The following is a 21,849-nucleotide window of genomic DNA, read 5'->3' as shown; positions in this document are numbered from 1 at the left end:
TTCCCTTCCAGCTCCTTATGGAGGAGGATGCAAGAAATAAAATGCTGGAAGTGCTTCAGTTAGTCGATGCTCCTAAAGAAATCGTGGTGGTTCCCATCCACGACATCTTTAAGGATCTTCTCCTCCGGATGTGGAAGCACCTGATCCCCATATCCCCCGTTAACAGGAAGGCGGATACTACCTATTTGGTGCAGCAAGCCGTGGGGTTCGAGAAACGGCACCTCCCCCACCAGTCAGTGGTTGTGGAGTCTGCCCTAAAAATAGCCAGGTGCTCCCGTACCCACACTTCTGCCCCCCCCCAGGGCGAAAACATAGGGATCTCGATGCTTTAGGCAGAAAGGCCTTCCAGGGCGCTATGCTGGTTGCCCGTATTGCCTCCTATCAACTGTATATGACCCAGTACCACAGGAACCTCTGGAAGCAGGTCCAGGACCTCACAGAGGGCCTGCTTCAATAGCAACGGTAGGTGCTATCGGCTATAGTCCTGCTGGGTTTAGAGGCTGGCAAACATGAGGTGAGATGCACCTACAGTTTTTTGAAATGGCGGCTTGCATAGCCACGGTGGGCATTGATGCCTGAAGGATGGCCTGGATCAGAGCTTCTGACCTTTGCCCAGAGGTGCAAGAGATGCTAGCTGACATCCTTTGCACAGGTGACAACCTTTTTGGGGATAAAGTCTTGGATGCGGTAGTGCAATTGAAGGACCACCATGACACCCTTCAACAGCTTTCCGCTAGTGCTTCCTGGCCAGGAAATCTTCCAGGCCAGGATCCCGGAAGCCCCTCTATGGGGCAGAGGAAGTATTGTCCTCCAGCCTCCCGAGCTCGCACGCCACGCACTAGCTCCAGGGGCCGCCCTCACCAGCAGTGAGCACCCAAACCCCTGCTGGTGCACCAGCAGGCCCTGGCTACTGGCTTTTGACTGGTACGAGTCAGTCGAACACACCCCTGATGCCGGATCCCCCAGTGGGAGGCAGGCTCATTGGCTTCGCCCATCGCTGGGAAGATGTTAGTTTGGACCGATGGGTGCTTACCATAATCCGTCAGGGATACCATCTCTACTTCAGACAGCTCCCAGGGACCTCTCCCCCATGACCATCGTGGGGTTTGTCCGCCCAGCAGGTCATACTTCAAATAGAACTCTCCACTCTTCTCACAACAGGCGCAGTAGAGCCGGTTCCTCGCCCCCAGCAAGGCCGAGGATTCTATTTGAGGCATTTTCTAATTCCAAAAAAGAACAACTGCTTACACATCCTCGACCTCAGGGTGTTGAACAAGTTTCTCTCAAGAGAAAAGTTGAGGATGGTCTCTCTGGGTACGCTGATTCCCCCTCCTCGAAAGAGGAGACTGGCTCTGCTCCCTCGACTTCAAGGAAGCTTATGCTCACATAACCATTTTCCCCAGCCACAGAAAATACCTCTGCTTCATGGTGGGAAAGGCTTATTGTACAAGGTGCTGCCTTTTGGGTTTGCCTCAGCCCCTCGCGTCTTCACCAGATGTCTGGTGGTGGTGGCTGCGTATCTCAGGCGTCGTGCGGTGCATGTCTTCCCGTACCTAGACAACTGGTTAATCAAGAGTGATTCCCGTGCAGGGGTATTGAGTGCTTTAGCTCTGACAGTGCAGACTCTGCAAGCCTTGGGGTTCGTGATCAACTACCTAAAGTTTCACCTCGGCCTGTCTCCTCAGCTGGACTTCATAGGTGCCAAGCTAGACACAATGGAGGCAAAAGCCATTTTTGCCCCACGATCAGCTCTTGCCCTCAGCTTACTGGAGGCCTTGATCTGCAGCAGCCGGCAGGTGACTGCCCGCCTTCTGCTCCGTCTGTTGGGCCACATGGCGGCTTCCGTCCATGTTACTCTTCTTGCCCGTTTGTGCATGTGGAGGGCTCAATGGACCTTGCGGTCACAGTGGCGACAGGCCTCTCAGGACCTCGAGACTTGCGTTGCAGTCACGGAACCTCTGAGGGCATCTGTGTCCCGATGGGAAAGCCTCTCCAATTTGGAGCAGGGGATTCCGCTTCAAGTGATCCTCACTACCAACGCCTCTCCTCAGGGCTGGGGAGCCCATGTCAATGACATCCACAAGCAGGGTCTCTGGACTGCTCACAAAGCTCGCTGTCAAACTTTCTGGAGCTCCGGGTGATCTGTTATGCCTTTATAGGTATTTAGAGACCGGTTGTAGCACACAAGTCCTGATCCAAATGGACAACCAGGTGACAATGTTTACTCTAGTTTTTCCCTTTGTTAAACTGTAAACCGATCTGATATGGTTATTTACTATGAAGGTCGGTATAAAAAACTGTTAAATAAATAAATATCAACAAACAAGGAGGCACGGGCTTGTTCCTCCTCTGTCACGAGGCAGTGCAGGTATGGACCTGGGCCCTGTCGCAGGGGATGTCGTTGTGTGTGACGTACCTGCTTTGGGGGACTCTGAACGTGTTGGCAGACCGGCTGAGCAGCTCCTTACAGCCACACGAATGGTCCCTCAATCCGGGGGGTAGCGGCCAAACTGTTTCACCAGTGGGGTACACCAGATGTGGACCTCTTCACCTCCCTGCACAATCACAAGGTGAGCAGGTTCTGCTTCCTGTTATCGGGGGGCAGCCATCTGGCCTGCAGTGCCTTCTCCATCTACTGGGGGAGAGGTCTGCTGTATTCGTACCATCCTCTCCTGCTCCTCTTGAGGACCTTGCTGAAGCTTCAACAGGACTGAGGGACCATGATCCTTATGGCGCTCTTTTGGCCCTAACAGGTCTGGTTCCCTCTCCTGCAGGACCTGTCGGTCAGGGCCCCCATCCGGCTGGGAACTGTGCCCGATCTGATCACGCAGAACCGGAGCACCCTGCGCCATCTGAACCTCCAGGCGTCTGCCCTAATGGCTTGGATGTTGAATGCTTAGTTCTTCGTCCCTTGGCCCTCTCGGACAGTGCCTCTCAGGTGTCTTCTAGGAAGCCTTCTACCAGGAAGTCCTACAGTTTAAAGTGGAGAAGATTCTCTGTCTGGAGTGCAGGGCATGGCTTGGATCCATTCAGTTGCCCCCTTCCCCAGCTGTTGGACTACTTGTGGCACCTTTCCGAGTCTAGGCTTTAAACCAGCTCAGTCAGGGTTCATCTTAGCGTTGTCAGTGCGTACCATTGAGGTGTCGCTGGCACACCCATTTCTGTGCAGCCTATAGTAGGTCGCTTTATGAGGGGCCAGCTCCAGCTGAAGGCCCCTCTTCAGCCTCCTGTTGCATCCTGGGACCTCAACATTATCCTAGCGTGACTCATGCGTCCTCCCTTCGAGCCTCTGCGTTCCTTCTATCTGAAGTTCCTCACCTGGAAAGTTATATGCCTGGTGGCGATTACTTCAGCTCGTAGAGTCAGTGAGCTTTCAGGCCTTGGTTATATCCCTGCCATACACGAGGTTCTTTCACGATCGTGTAGTTTTGCGTGCACATCCTAAGTTCCAGCATAAGGTTGTGACTGCTTTCCACCTTTATCAGTCCATCATTTTACCCACCTTCTTTCCTAGGCCTCATTCCCACCCAGGGGAATGGGCTCTTCATATTTTGAACTGCAAGAGGGCCATGGTTTTCTATTGAGATCGCACAGCTGGTCACAGGCAGTCCACTCAGCTCTTTGTGTCCTTCGATACCAATCGGCTGGGAGTGGTGGTGGGTAAATAGACTTTATCCAACTGGCTGGTGGATTGATTCGCCGCCTTCTACACGCAAGCAAGGCCTTCTGCTGGCCGGCAGAGTTAAAGCTCACGCTGTGTGAGCCATGGTGACATCGGTGGCTCATCTGCGAGCAGTCCCCGTCGTCATTTGCCGGGCCACAATATGGAGTTCTCTTCCCAAGTTTGCGGCTCACTACTGCTTGGACAAGGGTGGGCTTCAGGACATTGCCTTTGGTCAGTCCGTCCTGCACAATCTGTTCCAGAACTGAACCCAACTCTTCCTCCTTATACCCCTGGTGGGAGCCAGGCAGTCCCCTGCTGCCCAACAGAGCTGCAGTTATTGTGCCTGTTGGCACTTTGTTCAGACCTGTTGGTCTCACTGTTCACAGAGTCTGCCTGGAGCTTGGTATTCACCCACATGTGAGGACTACCATCCTGCTTGTCCTAGGAGAAAGCACAGGTGTTCAGGTGTTCTCCTAGGACAAGCAGGATGTTAGTCCTCAGGAATCCTGCCCACCACCCTGCGGAGTTGGGCTCCCCTTCTGGTTTGTTTTATTTTTTCACTCATATTTTTTTTTCCTTTATCTGTGTTACAAGACTGAAGGGGGGAACTTGAATGGATGTGTGGATAATGGCAGGCTGGGCATGCTCAGTGTGCTGGTCAAAGCTTCTAGAAGCTTTGACAAGTTTTCCATGCCGGGCTCCATTGGATGATGTAACCCACATGTGAGGACTAACATCCTGCTGTCCTAGGAGAACACGTGTTACAGGTAAGCAACTGTGCTTTCTCCAGGGTCTCTGAGGGGCCCTTTTTAAAATTATTTTCGGTTATCTTCCTAAACAAAATGTATGTAATAAAGGCTCATCCTCGCAATGTCGTGTTTGCTGTCCTTTGGTGGCTAGCTAGTTCCAACAAAAATGAAGAAAAAAACAGGAAGACAAATCCTTAGCTAGGGAGTCCCATTTGTATCACTGATCATCCTGCTTGTCTAGTCTAGTCTAATCTAGAGTTTATATACCCACATTTCTAGACCATCAAAGGAGCACCCAATGCAGTTTACAATGAAAAAACATATAAAATAGGTAAATAACATGATCAGATACATAATTCTGACCTCAGTAGTAAATCTCTCTAGTATATCAGTGACATGCATGCAATCCCCACAGCATTGCAATCTTATTTCAAGTTGATATGTAGTATATTTTATAAACAGGAAAATTTCTTCAGAAATGTTCAGAGCTTCTAGGCATTATTTCTTGAACATATCTCTAGGAGATATGATGGCAGATTTAGGATAACTAAGAGAGCACAAATTTAAATGCAGAGCATTGTTTTCCAGCTGCTTCCGATGAATAATAACCTTGTCTTGTATCAGAGCTACACTAATAACCTGCAGTGCCTCAAAGCATTGCTCTAACCGGTACGATATGTATCCTATACAGGAACATCAGAATATAAAAATAAATAAACAAATAAAAATAAATAAAATAAATAAATGCATCAAAATCAAATATCGTACATATATATAATCACACATTCTAAATATCCAAAATACATTAATATATTTAAAAATATAATTGATAAATGCAAAGTCTAAAACCAGTATATAAAAACCCAATCACCAGAAGATCTGGTCAGCCCTCCTGAACAGACAATGCATGGTTATAAAAAAAAAAAAAAAAGTCACCACAACAAAATAAACAATATAATACCATATAAATGCAAATTAGAATTAAAAAATTGTAGAGTAGGTTGCATTATACCCATAGGAGGTAATTTTCAAAGGAGTTCCCTGCATAAATGTAACATACTATTGTAGCAATTTTCAAAAGCAGTTTACTCAAGTAAAGTGCACTTGCGTGAGTAAATCCTATGGACAATTCAAGGGTGCTTATAGTAGCAATTTTCAAAAGCCCATTTTCATGAGTAAATCCCAAATTTAAGCATGTAAATGCTTTTTAGGATCAGGCCCAAAGGCTTATGTATTGTTTCCATGTTTAAACCCCCATCTCACAAAGGGACTGGGGAAAGAAAGAAGGAAAATTCCTCCACAACCTCAGATAAAAATAAGTTGCTTACTTGTAACAAGGGTTTGTGGACAGCAGCATATTCAGTGTCGTATACCCTTCTGCCTACCTTTCTGGTGTTGACCTCTCTGCTAAGCTTGTTTTGTGTGATATGGAGTGGTGATACAGTTTTTAAAGGGTGATTTTATTTTATATTGTTTTACTGTGATTATGTATTTGTTGTTGAATATATGTATTGTTTTATGTTATTTTTATGTACATTGCTTTGGGCAATTTTTATTGTACAATCTGGAAAGCAGTTCATAAAATTCATGAAATAAAATAAATATAAGACTGAGGTCTGCACGGCAGAGGCTGTGCAAGAAATAGTACACATAACCAGAATAGCCTTCTAGGCCTTTTCAGATAGCTGTGAAAATGCTCTGCCGCAGTGCTGTCGGATGATGTCATTCACTTCCATTTATGTGACTGATTTATCCTGCTTTCCATGGAGAATGCCTGTTATAGGTAAGCAACTTGGTTTTCCACCCAGAACTAATGCAGCCTACTTTCTGGGATGTATGCTTGTCTGGCATCCACATATATGCATAGATTCAAAAATACTCACTACACTGGTCATATTTCTCATGTCCTCTCAGACATATCTTCCAAATTTTGTAGTGGTAGGATACTAAACAAGATTATTAGGGGGACACATCCACACCTAAACCTGACAATTTCATAAACCTTTCTGATAGTAAAGTAGGCTAATAAAAAGTAATTAAAAATAATCTCCTAAAAAAGTTTAGCACTGTATTATATGCTAGTAGAATATTGCAGCCTAGCTGAACTTTGAGGTAGGCAGGCCAAAGCGTTTTCATGAGAGTTCTGCATCTTGGTCATTCGATAACGAAAGGCTGTTGTAGAAGCTGATATAAAGCTGGAAAGGATGTGGAAGATAGAAAAGTACCAGTAGCCACAAATGGTGATGGTGGAAAGGCAATCAGTTTTGGAATGCTTTTTCCACTATTGGGCTCCTTCCTAAGTACAAACTGACTAGGACAAAAGGGATCTGTATTGGGACCCTTACTTTTCAATATATTTATAAATGATCTGGAAAGAAATACGACGAGTGAGGTAATCAAATTTGCAGATGACACAAAATTGTTCAGAGTAGTTAAATCACAAGCAGATTGTGATTAATTGCAGGAAGACCTTGTGAGACTGGAAAATTGGGCATCCAAATGGCAGATGAAATTTAATGTGGATAAGTGCAAGGTGATGCACATAGGGAAAAATAACCCATGCCTTAGTTAGACAATGTTGGGTTCCATATTAGGTGCTACAACCCAAGAAAGTGATCTAGGCGTCATAGTGGATAACACATTGAAATCGTCGGTTCAGTGTGCTGCGGCAGTCAAAAAAGCAAACAGAATGTTGGGAATTATTAGAAAGGGAATGGTGAATAAAATGGAAAATATCTTAATGCCTCTGTATCGCTCCATGGTGAGACCACACCTTGAATACTGTGTACAATTCTGGTCGCCGCATCTCAAAAACTAATAGACTTAGTTTTTGGGTACTTGCCAGGTTCTTGTGGCCTGGATTGGCCACTGTTGGAAGCAGGATGCTGGGCTTGATGGACCCTTGGTCTGACCCAGTATGGCATTTTCTTATGTTCTTATATAATTGCGATGGAGAAGGTACAGAGAAGGGCTACCAAAATAAGGGGAATGGAACGCTCCCCTATGAGGAAAGACTAAAGAGGTTAGGACTTTTCAGCTTGGAGAAGAGACGGCTGAGGGGGGATATGATAGAGGTGTTTAAAATCATGAGAGGTCTAGAACGGGTAGATGTGAATCGGTTATTTACTCTTTCGGATAGTAGAAAGACTAGGGGGCCCTCCATGAAGTTAGCATGGAGCACATTTAAAACTAATCTGAGAGAGTTCTTTTTTACTCAATGCACAATTAAACTCTGGAATTTGTTGCCAGAGGATGTGGTTAGTGCAATTAGTATAGCTGTGTTTAAAAAAGGATTGGATAAGTTCTTGGAGGAGAAGTCCATTACCTGCTATTAAGTTCACTTAGAGAATAGCCACTGCCATTAGCAATGGTAACATGGAATAGACTTAGTTTTTGGGTACTTGCCAGGTTCTTATGGCTTGGATTGGCCACTGTTGGAAACAGGATGCTGGGCTTGATGGACCCTTGGTCTGACCTAGTATGGCATTTTCTTATGTTCTTATACAGAATTCACCCAAAATTTACTGACAAAGCTCACCAACTTCATTGTTGCCCTGTGCAGCTAGATAGGTATTCCTCAGTAGACTGATTCTGACATTGTCTGCTCTCTGCACTTCAGTTGCCTTTTGCAATCTCCCCGTTTGAGCTGTTGCGCTGTTGATTTTGTATATCCAAAATCTGGATGGTGGGTGGTGCCTTGCCTACGAGTGGCTGGAATCTGGTTGCTGGGCATCTCTAAATGGTCATCAAGTTCATGGACTTCTGATTGAATATGACTGATGTGCTATCATGTCATATGATTGGTTGGAGTTTCTGATTGCATGGCAGGGGACATCCTGTATGTGGAGTCAGTTTGTTATCGGGCCTTATTTGGCTAGAGTTCACTTCAAGCCTGATTGGAATGCATAGACATCCTGCTGACATCAGAAAGTCAGTGGAAGACCTTATTTGGCCATTGTTCATCATGACCTGTTTAGAAGGGGGTCAATGGTAGTTTTCTGAATTCTGCATCTGAGGTTAGTTGTCCAGATGTCTGCCTGTGGTGTGCTGAGTTTTGGGTTTATAATTGTCTGGTACAGGTCTGGCTCCTTGCGATCATCTCATGATGGTGATTTCATGTCTCTGTATGACACCCACTTTGATATTTTTGCCTGATACAGATCTTATTGTGCAGCAGAACTCAATTCTTTTCCCACATCCATTAGGTTTTCTATTAAGTTTGTGTGTATGAGAGACCTAAAATGTTATCTACAGGAAGAATTTGTATGTGGGCAAAGGTAGAAGCTGTCTATCTCTGTGTGATGGATTCAGTCTTTAAGCTTCAGATAAAAAGGAAATATTATATCATGCAACAAATTAAAATAACTCACTAAAGATGCACCGTAATCCCCAGGTGTCATTTACATTGATTACAGCCAGAGAAGAATGAGTACCTAGCAAGGTCTCAGAGGAGAACAAACAAACATCTTTGAATCATTTCTTTAAAAAGTTGCCATAAGTTTATTGCTGTATGCCCACTTGATAAAATTAAACTAAATCGACTTTTTCACCAAAGCAAAATAGAATCTTCCTTTCCTCTCAGGCAGTGGTTCCCAAACCTGTCCTGGGGGACCCCCCCAGCCAGTTGTGTTTCCAGGATATCTATATGAATATGCATGAGATAAATTTGCATATACAGAGGTTGGTATGTAAATTTATCTCATGCATATTCATTGTGGATATCCTGAAAACTTGCTTGGATGGGGGTTCCCTAGGACAGGTTTGGGAATCACTGCTCTAAAGCTTTGTTTCCACAATTTAATATTCAATTTTGTACATATTTTAAAGAAACTGATGATTTTTTTCAAGCTTTCAGTATTCTTATACCAAAGATGGGATAATTTTTGGATCATATCATTTATAGTCCATGGAATGATAAATCTTGGTATTTATTAGAATCCTTTTTCCTTTTGAATCAAATTTGTGATCAAATTTTAACAATCCCACAAACCAAATTAAAAGAAAACTTAGTCATGATTAGGTCTTCATTCGTCTTTGAACCTGAATATAGGAATTTTAATCTGAGCATACATTGCAGTTCAAAAAGGGGAACAAGTTTTGGTAATGAAGAAACAGAATATGATATGTAAAGACAGGGAGCCCTTTCTAGTCTGCTCATTTGCCCTTTTCGCAGCAGTACTGCAGAGCCCACTATCTCCTTTTATTCACACTTGATTAAATACACAGGGCTGAAAGCTGCTTTCATTATTTGCCATGAGGATGTAGGCACCTTAATGAATGGCAGCCCTAACACTACAGCAAATATACTGACTGTATATTCAAAGAGGAACATTTTAGGAATAACTGTTTTTATTATTACATAACTGGATATAAAAACTTCATTTATTCAGGAATATGAAGAAGCAAATAGCATATCAAATAAAGTACATCATCAGATACCCAGTTGGTAAATTCTTGGATCTTGCTCCTTCTCATTGCAGTTGGAACTATTTAAAGATCAGTCCATCTCCAGCTCTTACTAGAAATCATTATTAGATACTTGATTCTTCCGTGCACCAGTTTCATATCTGTGAGCTTAAAATCTGCAATATGTTATGTGCCAATTTTCTCTTCTTTCTAGTCATCCCCCTTTGAATGTTTTGGAGCAGGCTACTATTAAACAGTGTGTGGTGGGACCAAATCATGCAGCTTTTCTTCTGGAGGTAAAGCACTCAATCTGCTTAGCAAACAAAAATGAATGTAAAGTCTTCTAGTTGAACACACACTACATTCTTATATAACAAACGAATCAATTTATGATCAAGTATAGATGTAAATTGGGGTTTATTTGACTTTTGAACTCTTTCTTTAAACTTAGGATGGTCGAATTTGCAGAATTGGTTTTTCCGTGCAGCCTGACAGATTGGAATTGGGTAAACCGGATAGCAATGATGGGTAAGGCATCATTTTCCTTGATCCATTACTAATGGAAGCCTGTGATAAGAGTAAAGCCAAACTCTAATCTTTTATTTCTTTTAAAGTGTAGGGAATTCAACAATACTATATTAAGCCATTTCTTACTATAAGAGAGAATGCCCATGACTGGAATTGTAACTATGATTCAACTGTTCCAGTTCCAAATGGCGGTCTAGAAAAACTTTAAATCAATAAATAAATATTTAGGCAAAATCAAAGCATCAAAAATGAAACCTACAAGCTGGTCTTTAGTGAAAGATATTTTTAATAAAATAAAAACTGAATGAAATTTTAAAGGCAGATGCTGTTCTAATTTGCATATACTATATCTAATAATTGTAACCTACTTCATATTTTTCTTTACTGCTAGCACAAAATTTGAATCTGGGGCACTTAGTTTATACAGTAGTAACGCCATCCCTATACCCACGCACCACAATTCTGCTTAGCATACAATGATTTTAGAGGAGAAGGTGGCTGGTAGAGGTTTTTGTATTCTGTTAACACTACATTTCCTGCTTGGAGTAATCTGACTAAACCAGTCCTCAGTCTGCTGCTAATATACATTTTACAAAGGTTTTTCATCCTAACTGGAAGATACTTAGAATGATAGTACATCATTTTAAGTATCTCATATTATCTAGTGTTTAAAACGGCCATGCATGTTTTACCATGGTAACATGTCTAGCAAAATATTAAGGACTTCTGGATTTATGTGCTTTATTAACATAATAGATACAATAGATACAATGTGAAGAATGTTGCAGAAATTGGATCCTGGCTATTGCCACTGATTCAAGGTAATTTTTCTTGGTAAATGTAAACATTTCAACACTACGCAATATATAGTCACCTACATAAAGGCAAAAGATACAATTACAAGATGTATTAATTGTGAAACAATTTATGTGCTAAAGATGCTGATTTGCATATGTGGTAGTATATATATAGAGGGATATGAAGCATGTATTGAAAGGATGAATTAGTCATAAGAAATTTCTAGTAACCTTAGAAGACCTGTAAGGAAAAAAGAAACCTGAAAGTTTTGTAGTTTCTAATTTGTTATATTAGACAAATATAATCATCAAAAGTTGTATATGGGCTTTCAAGACTACACAGGTCCTTTTCTCAGATTTTACTTCAAAGTTGGAGGGAAACAATTATATCTAGAGATTATTGTGACTGGGAATTCCCATAGTAGAGGTCTATTGGAAGTATTGAACTGACATTGGCAATTAGCAGTGAATGTGTATACTTGTTATAACGCAATGTTAAGGTAGCACTTTTTCAGGACCCTGAACTGAATGCATTAAAGGCTATTCTGCAGAGCCAAGAATACAAGGTATTTTTTAATGTAATAGATGAATGGCTTTCAGTTTCTAGGTCTTTTTTTCTTTGTTTCCTTTAGGGATTAATCCAGGTAAGTTGGAGAATAAGTATCCTAGTTCAGAGAAGTGCTGTTAACAGGTTGAGTTTGTACCAGATATAGTGCATTACTGATTGCTCATCTTGGTTTGGGAAGGGCCAGTGAGTCTCTCCCATATACCACTTGTTAGAGCATTTCTTATGTTGGATGTGGATGCTGGGTATGCATGTGAAATAGCTCTCTGAAAGAGACACTAACTGTATCTTGGAATTTTCATCTTAACATAAACAGAGATGACTCAAGAAAAATGGAGAACTGAATTGTATTCATTTGTCCACAATTTGAGGTGGGCCAGAAAATTTACTGTCTGAAACTGTATAGATAATTTGAGTATGTCCCATTAAGTGCATCATGATCCAGTAGTGGATAGAAAAAAATCTGTTAAAACCAAAGTGTAATTAAGACCCCAAAGTCTATCTCCACAACTTTGATACATAAGTTGTATGCTTTGAAATGATAGCCATGGTCTGTGGTTTGCCAAATCATGTTACTCCAAGCCAGAAATGTGCAAGATTTATAATATAGAATACCTAGTGTTTTGGAAGAAGCAAACTTGCAGTGTTGGGCAAAATATCTGTAAATCCATATAGTTCTTATTGTAGCCAGTCAAAATGTAAGGTAAATTGAAATCACACTGCTAGCAGTAGCAAAACACACATTGAGGCTTTTTTCATTTACTCTCCCTTGCATAGCGCTGTGCTTTTTATCTCATATTTTTTAATGCAGTATTGATTTATTTGTACTTTTCTGCTGTTAAAGCTCACACCCAATACTTGTCACAGTAGGCCTAATAAAATACATACTTAATATGATATATATATATATATATATATATATATATATATAAATAAAATACACTATACACCAAATGTAAAATGCCTGTTGCAATCTGACCCTTCGCCTGTGCTCATCAGAGAACTGGAACAGACTGTATAATATAAACTAAAACAAGAAGTCAGAAATGCACCCCCAATCCATACATTAATTAATTTTAGTAATTTAATTTTAATTATTTAAACATAAATCCTAAACAATCCCCATCCTAATAACCAAACCAATTTTCCCCACTGTAGCCCATTCCTTATAACTAACAAATCAAATAGAGGAGGCTACACCATGTTTAGTAGGGTAGGAGGCACCTACCCTACTAAACATATAGACTAAATCTAATCCTCCCCCTTCCTCTCCTTTAGAGGTATCCTGCTCCCTGGCAGGTGGCTTTTGAAGTCAGCCTGTAACGATACCAGCGGGAGGATGATTTTGATTGGATGAAATACAATTCTTTATGCATTTACAGACAATTTGGGGTTCTGGGTAGTGATTTGTATCTGTAGGCATTATCTGTAATTTCTCACTTCAAAGTGCTGTTTGTGTTTACAAAATGTATTACTATTCAACTTTGTCTCATTTGAAAATGTTAACTGCAGATTGGGACTAGTGGGGTACTCCTTTTTTCATGAATCTGAGAAGGTACTCTTGCCCTTGAAAACTTATGCCCTTAGTAAACCTGTTAGTTTATAAGATGCCACAAGACTTTTTTTTTTTCTCTCACCATGGTAGATTTGCTATTACTTGTGCTTTTGTTTTCTGCTAGAAATGAACTAGAGTAAGCATTGTGGTAGCCCAACATGTATATATAATGAATTTTTAAAATACACAGGAGCAGGTTTTCTCTAGAAAAGCTGGATGAATCAGCTACACAAGTGGGTAATATCATCCGATGGTGCTGATGTAGAGGGTTTCCTAAGTAGCTCTGGAAAAAAAAAAGGCTAGAAGGCTTTTAGGTATGTGTGGGAGTTCCTCTTCAGCTGCAGTTGCGTAGGGCCTCAAGTAGAGCCCCTTATTCCTTTTTCATCTGCTGACAATATTGAATGTTTTTCTTCCTGCAGCTTAATTTTTGTGATTCTGTGAGATTTTTAGGCCTCAGTCGGTTTTCTTTCCTCTTAGAATTCCATTAGCGTCCTTTGGTTTTCTTTCTAGTACATTAGTAAGCTGGTTTTCTTGTTTGTAAAAGTGGTGGTTCCTGAGTTTAATTCTCAGTGAGTACAGCTTAGCATTCTCGGTCAGCCTCTTCTAAACATATCATCTTTTGGATTTGGCACATTGGCTCTTTTCACTGAGGGGCTGATGTAATAGGCTGAACATTAAAACCGTGCTCTAAAATTCAGGATACAGCTTAATGCATGAGCTAATTTTTTTTCAAAACTCCTGATGCAATAAGCTAAGGGTATGCTAATGCACCAGGGGTTAAAAAAAAAGGGTGCATAAATCTAAAAATGTGTACAGAGAAAAGGTTTATCATGCATATAAACCATGTTTTCTGTGCACAAAAAAATTGCTTTCAACACAGAAAGCAGTTTTTATGTGCTTAAGTTATATTTTATGCGCAGCACAAAATATGCTGGAACCCCATCTTCTGCCCACAGACTGACATTAGCCCTAGAAACTTTACTCCATCTTAGACTAGGAGTTAAGTTTCCAGTGCTAAGAAAACATAAATTAAGCAGGTACCTCTGTGCTTTGGTGAATAATAGCTAATGCCATCATTAGCATAGGATTTGCGTGAGAGGGCATAACCTGTGTATACATAGTTATGTGCACATTTTTTGTGCACAGAACTCCTTCCTGCATTAGCAGTAAAGTTTGCACACACAAAATATGTGCACTACTGTGGATTAAACTGTGTGCTATGACGAGTGCATCTTTTTACATTGACCTCCATGTCAGAGAAGAGTTAGCTTCAAGTGGTGCTTGTACTGCAGTTGAAAAGTGTCTACTACAGATCTCCAGCTGAATTGCATGAGTTGTCTAGGCCTAGGACATGTCCTCGAATGTAACATTTGTACTAAGCGGTCCGCTAAGGCTGAAACTCCTTGACATTTAGGAAAAAACCCAAAATCTGATCCACCTGTATTGGCCCTGATGGCATCTGTATCAAAGGGGGAGCTGCATCAACTGCTAGTGATTCTTCGATACTGAGGGCGCATCGATCTTTCTTGGAGTTGGAATCTAAGAAGAGGCCCAGGAGACAGGAACCTTCCTGTTCTTCCCACTCGATGCAAGAGAAGGGTTCCTCTATGGATTTTGGGATAGTTTGTAATTGACGTTTAGCTTCATGTGAAGGTAATGAAGCACTGACATTGATCCTTGTCAGTACCTTATACCGAGAGCAGGAGTTAGTGGCTGCTGTAATCTGCTCTCCCAAGCAGCACTATCCAGAAATGGGTTCAGCTTCCGGTTGTTGCAGTTGTGTCCGAGAGCCCATACTAAAATCATCAGTACCAAAAGGAATGATCTCCTACTGAGAGAACTTTCCAATTTTGACCTTGGAATTTCTGAACAGAATTTGGATAGGAGGAACCTTGATGCCCCCTCGCCTCGACATCTTAAACAGGTTTAGGTGCTATTACCATTTACCTTGACGCTCATTGTGGTGACAATGGAACTGGTGCTCAGCACTAATTAGCTGGCATTAAGTAGTTCAGCACTGGCTTCGAAGCTTTTGTACCAAGACATGATTTTGTTATAGTCCAAATCAAGCAGAAACTGAACTATGGCTGAGAGGGAAGCCTCCCCAGTAGTATAACACCAGTTATCTGGTACACACTCTAGGTTTTACTGTAGAGTCCATATCCTTCTCGTCTACAACTCAAATTGATTTTCTGCATCTGAGGAGTCCTTAGATCTGCCCTGTGGATCTGAGGAGTCTTTTTTTTTTTTTTTTTTTTTTTTGAGTAGTGTGCTTGAGACCTCTTAACAGACCACTTCCCTACACAGGCAAGGGACAGATCCCCACCAGAGGATTTTTCCTTCTCAGTTTTATGCAAAGGATGGAAGAATCCATCTCATTTAATTTAAGAGGTTGAGGATGAGCCAAGTGCCCCTTTACAAGTTTTCCTCAAATTGCTTGATTCCACTAAGCAGCCTTGTGACAGTGCCCATCCATCGGCTTCTGCAAAAGGTGCAGAAGAGAATGTAAAAAACTCCACTCTTACTGCTTTTTGTCAGTAAGAAGATAGTCACTTAATACCATGCCCAGGTGGTTACTAGATTCAGCAAAATCCAGCTGTGGCTGTTGAATGTACCCTGAAAAGGGCCAAGAAGTCCAAAGATGACTCCTTACTGTTTGTGGGCTGCGAGTCACAGATCCTGGACCTTTATGGGAAGAAGTACTTTCAGAACACTACTCAGTTCCTGTATAGAATTCTATAAGATGTTTGAGATCCAAGTTATGTATAATATCTGGAAGGGGAAAAGTTCTCTCATTTTCTCCCTGTAGAAATACAGGAGGAATTTTATCACTTATTGAACACTGGTAATGAGTGTGAAAACTATTTGGTTTGTTCAAGTTACAGTGCTTTCAGACATTATGAGCCACTGCCATGACTGTAAGAGTCTAAAGACATGTGGTTGTGAGCCTCAGGCTTTGGAGATGGTGTGCAGAATAAGCGTGCTGACATGCCTTGCAGTGGAGAAAATCTCTGAGTTGAATAAGTCAGAGAAGTGGTGGATCTAATGATGGACCTCTGTACCACACTTACAATCTGCCACTTAGGATCCAACCTCCTCTTCAAGGAGGTATCACAAAAAACCAAAAAGAAAACAGGTTTTTCCTCTCTAGGGACATTTTCCTCTGTCCTCTTATCCTTGTTAGCAAAGCTCAAGGTCTCACCCTTAGAAGCTCAGAATACCACACAACCTGATCATAAACAGGAATGGATTTTAGACTCATTCCAAAACATATAACCAGCGTTTCATTCATACTGCTAAAAGAATTCATTGCTGAGAGAAATCTTAGGCTATACATAAACCATTGACTCCTGAAAACCTTAGTCAACTGGGTTTTTCAGATTGCATTCATTTGGAGGTTTCACTAAATCACCCTCCAAAGGGAACATTTATTATTCCTTCCCATCAGGAAATGTTAACCATGGAGCTGTTCTTCTTCTTACAGGCAGTCTGTCATCAGATGCCTTCTTCTTTCATTGGGGGACAGGTCTTGTGTATATATATCCTCTTGTACTTAGAAGGAACAAAGGAATTATGATCTTTATAGTTCAGTCTTAGTCAAGAAGGATTTGGTTTCTGCTTCTTCAGAAGTTATCTATCAGGAAACTAATCAGACTAGGCAATGCCCCATCTCCAGTCACGTAGAATCAGAGAATTCTGTTGTATCCCAACATCAAATCTCTAGCCCTCGCAGACTGTATGTCGAGAGCAAAATGATTTGTTCCTTGGATTCCTTGATGACATGGCGATGAGGTCAACCAGAGATATGACATACAAGTCTGAGTGGCTGGTACATTGGCAAAGCAAATCTCACTGGATCCAAAATAGAACAGAAGTAGGGTGTTTTCTGCTTGTGATGGCCATCTTCCCCTTGGCTACTGGCAACCAACAGGACTTAGGTAGTAGGACTGGAGCTAAGATTAAGGACTAGTGCAGTTGAAAGTACAAGCAAACACTGGAAACAGACTAAATGAGATAAATCAGCAGATCCAAAGAAGCAAGGGTTATGCTAGATTGAAAACAGCAAGATGAACTCTGGAAGCACGACTCCAGTGTGATGACCAGAGAATGGGGACAAAGCTCTGGCAACCTGCTGACTGGAAGTCTGGAAATTGTGTCCAGATAGGAGCAAGATGGCCCCCAGTAGGAAGTTTGGGGCAAGGAGCCTGGAAGACTGACTAAATAGTCACAGAAGCCCACAGAGGCACCCCTGCTAATGGTAGGTGAAAACTGCCTATAGGGACCTCACAGGTGAGGTATTGCATGTCTGGTTTCAAGGAAGGAATCCACTAGAAGGTCTTATGGGTTTAATGGAGGTGGTTTGCCATCTAGTTTGAAGGCAGGTGCCTCAATCCTTTTTCTGGCCCCACACAAAATCTGCTTGAATTCCCTTCTGTATCTTTCAGACCAGCTCTGTTACAGTTCACCTCAGTGCAGCTGACTTATATCACTAGCATGTAGAAAAGAACTGCATCTCTGTACAGACTTCAACTGTCATTTGTGCGGTGCTTGTTTCAAATGAAACCTCCCATTGGCTTCCCACGGTGTCATGTTCCATTCCAGCTGATGAAAGCTCCATTTGAACTTCTGAAATCTTGTGGATTCAAGTACCTTACTTGGAAAATTATATTTTTGATAGCAGTCACTTCATCACAGTAAATTAGCCCCAGGTACTAGTGACTTATCTATCTTACATTAAATTTTGTCACAATAGGGTGGGACTGCGCACCTAAAGAGAGCTGTTGGATTGCTACCTTACGGGCCGATACAGTAAAAATCGCGGGAGAGCGGGCAAGCACCCGCTCTCTCGGCGCGCGATACAGTAAAGTAATTTGTTTAAATTAGGGTCCGCGGCAAAAAGAGGCTCTAGGGACACTAGCGCGTCCCAAGCACCTCTTTTTGGACAGGAGCAGCGGCTGTCAGTGGGTTTGACAGCCGACGCTCAATTTTGCCGGCGTCAGTCCTCGAGCCCGCTGACAGCCACGGGTTCGGAAACCGGATGCCGGCAAAATTGAGCATCCGGTTTTCAAGCCACGGGCCCACTTTAAATTTTTTTATTTTTTACTTTTTTTTTTAACTTTTGGGGCCTCCGACTTAATATCGCCATGATATTAAGTCGGAGGGTGCACAGAAAAGCAGTTTTTACTGCTTTTCCGTGCACTTCCCCGGCGCCGGCAGAAATTAACGCCTACCTTTGGGTAGACGCTGATTTCTTAAAGTAAAATGTGCAGCTTGGCTGCACATTTTACTTTAAGAAATAATACTTTAAGATACAGTACAGTGCGCTCCACCGGAGCGCACTGTACTGTATCGGCCTGTTAATCAGTTAATCGTTCTGCCTGCGTTTTTTCCCAGGTTAAATGTTCCTAAAATTGAACAAACCTTGCACAATTTGAATTGCAAAAGAGCCCTTACCTTCTACATGGAGCAGTCTAAAGCCCACAGATCTACCCATTTTTCTTCCTTTTTGACCCAACATGCCTGGAAGTGCTTTAAGCATACAGTTGGCTAACATATTACATTTCCTTTGTTCTGCCCAATCAGGTCTGATTTTTGAAGGCCATGTTAAGACTTATGTTAGAGCTATGGCAGCATTGGTGGTCCATTTGAAGTTAACCTCTATTGATGAAATTTGCAAGGCTGGGATATGAAGTTCAGTCCATGCATTTACATCTCATTAATTTTGATACTGACTTCTAATGCATCAGGTTTGGTCAATCTGCGTTCAGGGTCTTGAGGGGGTAGAACCTAACTCTATTCTCTTTAGGGAGTATTTTCTTACTTTGGTTTTTTTCTGTGTAAAAAAAAAAAAAACCAAAACAGAAGAGTTCTTAACCCTGAACAACAAAAAAACCTAATGTTCTTTGGTTTGTTTGCTGCTGTCCTTCCCCAACCCTCTTCCTTTTGTTGGAAGGCAAACCTTAATTAGAGATTTCTATTTGTGTTGCTGATTCATCCTGTTTGTTGATGGAGAAAACAAAGTTGCGTAACTGTACCCGCTGTTACCCATGGTGTGTAGAGATGATCAGCTAAACTCCTTGCCATCCTTTCTTTGGAGTTTGCTTCTTCAGCTATTATATATGATTGAGGAGTCCCTATGCAGCTGAGGCTGTTTGGGAACTCCTATATATGCCTGTAAAAAGCCACCCAGGCTTTTCCAGAGCTATTTAGAAAACGTTTTGTGTTGCCCTTGTTGGATGATACCATCTGCTTAGATGGCTGATCATCCTGCTCTCCACAGAGAACACCTGTTACAGGTGAGCAGCTTTATTTTATTTTACCATAAATACTATAATACTACAGTTGTGCTCATAAGTGTACATACCCCTGGCAGAATTTGTAAGATGGGTAGCTTTGTAAGAAAACATGAGTGATCAGACAAAACATGTCTATTTTTAATGTTTCACATTAAACTTTTATGCATCACAGAATTACACTATCATTAAATAAACCACAGCAATAAAAATGGTCCTCTTCAAACGTTTGCATAACCTTGGATGTTTGGACTGATAATATACACTTAAGCTGACATATACAGGTTGAGATGGTAATGAAGGATAAGTATCCACACCTGTGCATCTTTGATTGTAATTAATGTCTGTGTATAAATAGTCAATGAGTTTCTTAGCTCTTGAGAAACCCTTACTCATTTCATCCAGGGCTGCCCTGACTTTGGTTACTGAAGCATGGGGAAAGCAAAAGAACTGTCAAAGGATCTGCAAGCAAAAGTAGTTCAACTTTATAAATCAGTCAAAGGATATAAAAAGATATCCAAAGATTTGAAAATGCCAATCAGTACTGTTCAAACTCTGATCAAGAAGTGGAAAATTATGGGTTTCTTTAATACCAGGCCATGGTCAGGTAGGCCAAGAAAGATTTCAGACACAATTGCCAGGAAAATTTGTTGGGATACAAAGAAAATCCCACAAACAACTTCTACTGAAATACAGGCTTCTCTGAAACAAAGTGGTGTGGGAGTTTCAACATGCACAATAAGGAGTAGATTTTCAAACAGCTCGCCTTCGCGTACTTTTGTTGGCGCATCAGGCGCCAACAAAAGTACGCTGGATTTTAGTAGATATGCGCGTAGCCGCTAAAATCCTGGATCGGCGTGCGCAAGGCTGCCGATTTCGTGTAGCCGGCGCGCGCCGAGCTGCGCAGCTTGCCGCCATTCCCTCCAAGGCCGCTCCGAAATCGGAGCGGCCTTGGAGGGAATGGCCCTATCTAGACCCCCCCTACCTTTGTTGGGGGATTTACGCCTCCCGGAGGGAGAAGTAAATCCCCGCGCGCCAGCGGGCCGCTAGCGCGCCGAGACGCGACCTGGGGGCGGTTCCGGAGGGCGCGGCTACGCCCCCGGACTGCCCCGGGCCGAAACCATGCCCCCAGGCCCGCCCCCGAAATGCCGCGTCCTGCCCCCGACCCGCCCCCCTCGAAAACCCCGGGACTTACGCGAGTCCCGGGGCTCTGCGCGCGCCGGTAGGCCTATGGAACATAGGCGCACCGGCATGGAAGGCCCTGCTCGCGTAAATCCGGGCGGATTTACACGAGCAGGGCTCTTAAAATCCGCCCCTAAGGATATACTTGAACAAAAATGGGCTGCATAGTAGAGTTGCCAGAAAAAAGCCATTGTTGCACCAATGCCACAATATGCCACAACAGCCTGTTTACTATATGCCAGACAGCACCTAGAAAAATCTCAAAACTTCTGGAACAAAATAATTTGGAGTGATGAGACCAAAATTGTACTTTATGGTCACAACCATAAATGCCATGTTTGGAGAAGATTCAACAAGGGGGGGGGGAGAGGTGTCGATTTACAATGGCACAGGGAATTTAGTCAAAATTGATGGCAGGATAAATGCAACATCTTATTAGAAAACATTGGAGGAGAACTTGTATTCATCAGCCAGGAAGCTGCGCATGGGGGCGCAATTGGACTTTCCAACACGACAATGATCTGAAACATAAGGCCAAGTCAACCCTTCAGTGGCTGCAGCAGAAGAAAGTGAAGGTCCTGGAGTGGCCATCACAGTCTCCTGACCTTAACATCATTGAGCCATTTTGGAGAGAACTCAAACATGCAGTTCATGCTAGACAACCAAAGAATTTACAGGATCTGGAGGCTTTTTGCCAAGAGGAATGGGGGCGGCTTTACCATATGAGAAAATAAAGGGCCTCATTCAGAACTATCACAAAAGACTGCAAGCCGACATTGATGCAAAAGGGGGCAATACATGATATTAAGAGCTATAAGGGTATGCAAGCTTTTGAAGAGGACCATTTTATTTCCTTTATTGTTATGGTTTGTTTTCATGATTGTGCTATTCTGTGATGCATAATAGTTTAATTTGAAACACATTAAAAATAGACATGTTTTGTCTGATCATTCATGTTTTCTTAAAATGCTACACATCTTACAAATTCTGCCAGGAGTTTGTAAACTTATGAGCACAACTGTATGTATTTGTCTGGCTTGTCTAATCTGGAAAGTTCCCAAGGGTGTTGCTTAGGCTGCTATGTTGCCAGACTAATCCCTGAGCATTTTG

General features: G+C 42.2%; 1 protein-coding gene across 1 annotated transcript in view; it reads left to right on the top strand.

The window, feature by feature from the left end:
* UBR5 (ubiquitin protein ligase E3 component n-recognin 5) overlaps positions 1 to 21,849 on the top strand; it is a 672,040-nt gene that overhangs the window by 57,486 nt on the left and 592,705 nt on the right. Inside the window, 2 exon segments of the mRNA XM_029591836.1 lie at positions 10,034 to 10,115; positions 10,271 to 10,347. Coding sequence (XP_029447696.1) covers positions 10,034 to 10,115; positions 10,271 to 10,347 — 159 coding nt within the window.

The sequence above is a fragment of the Rhinatrema bivittatum genome, chromosome 2 (genome assembly GCF_901001135.1).
Source record: "Rhinatrema bivittatum chromosome 2, aRhiBiv1.1, whole genome shotgun sequence".
NCBI lineage: Eukaryota > Metazoa > Chordata > Amphibia > Gymnophiona > Rhinatrematidae > Rhinatrema > Rhinatrema bivittatum.
This window is presented reverse-complemented; position numbering and strand designations above follow the sequence as displayed.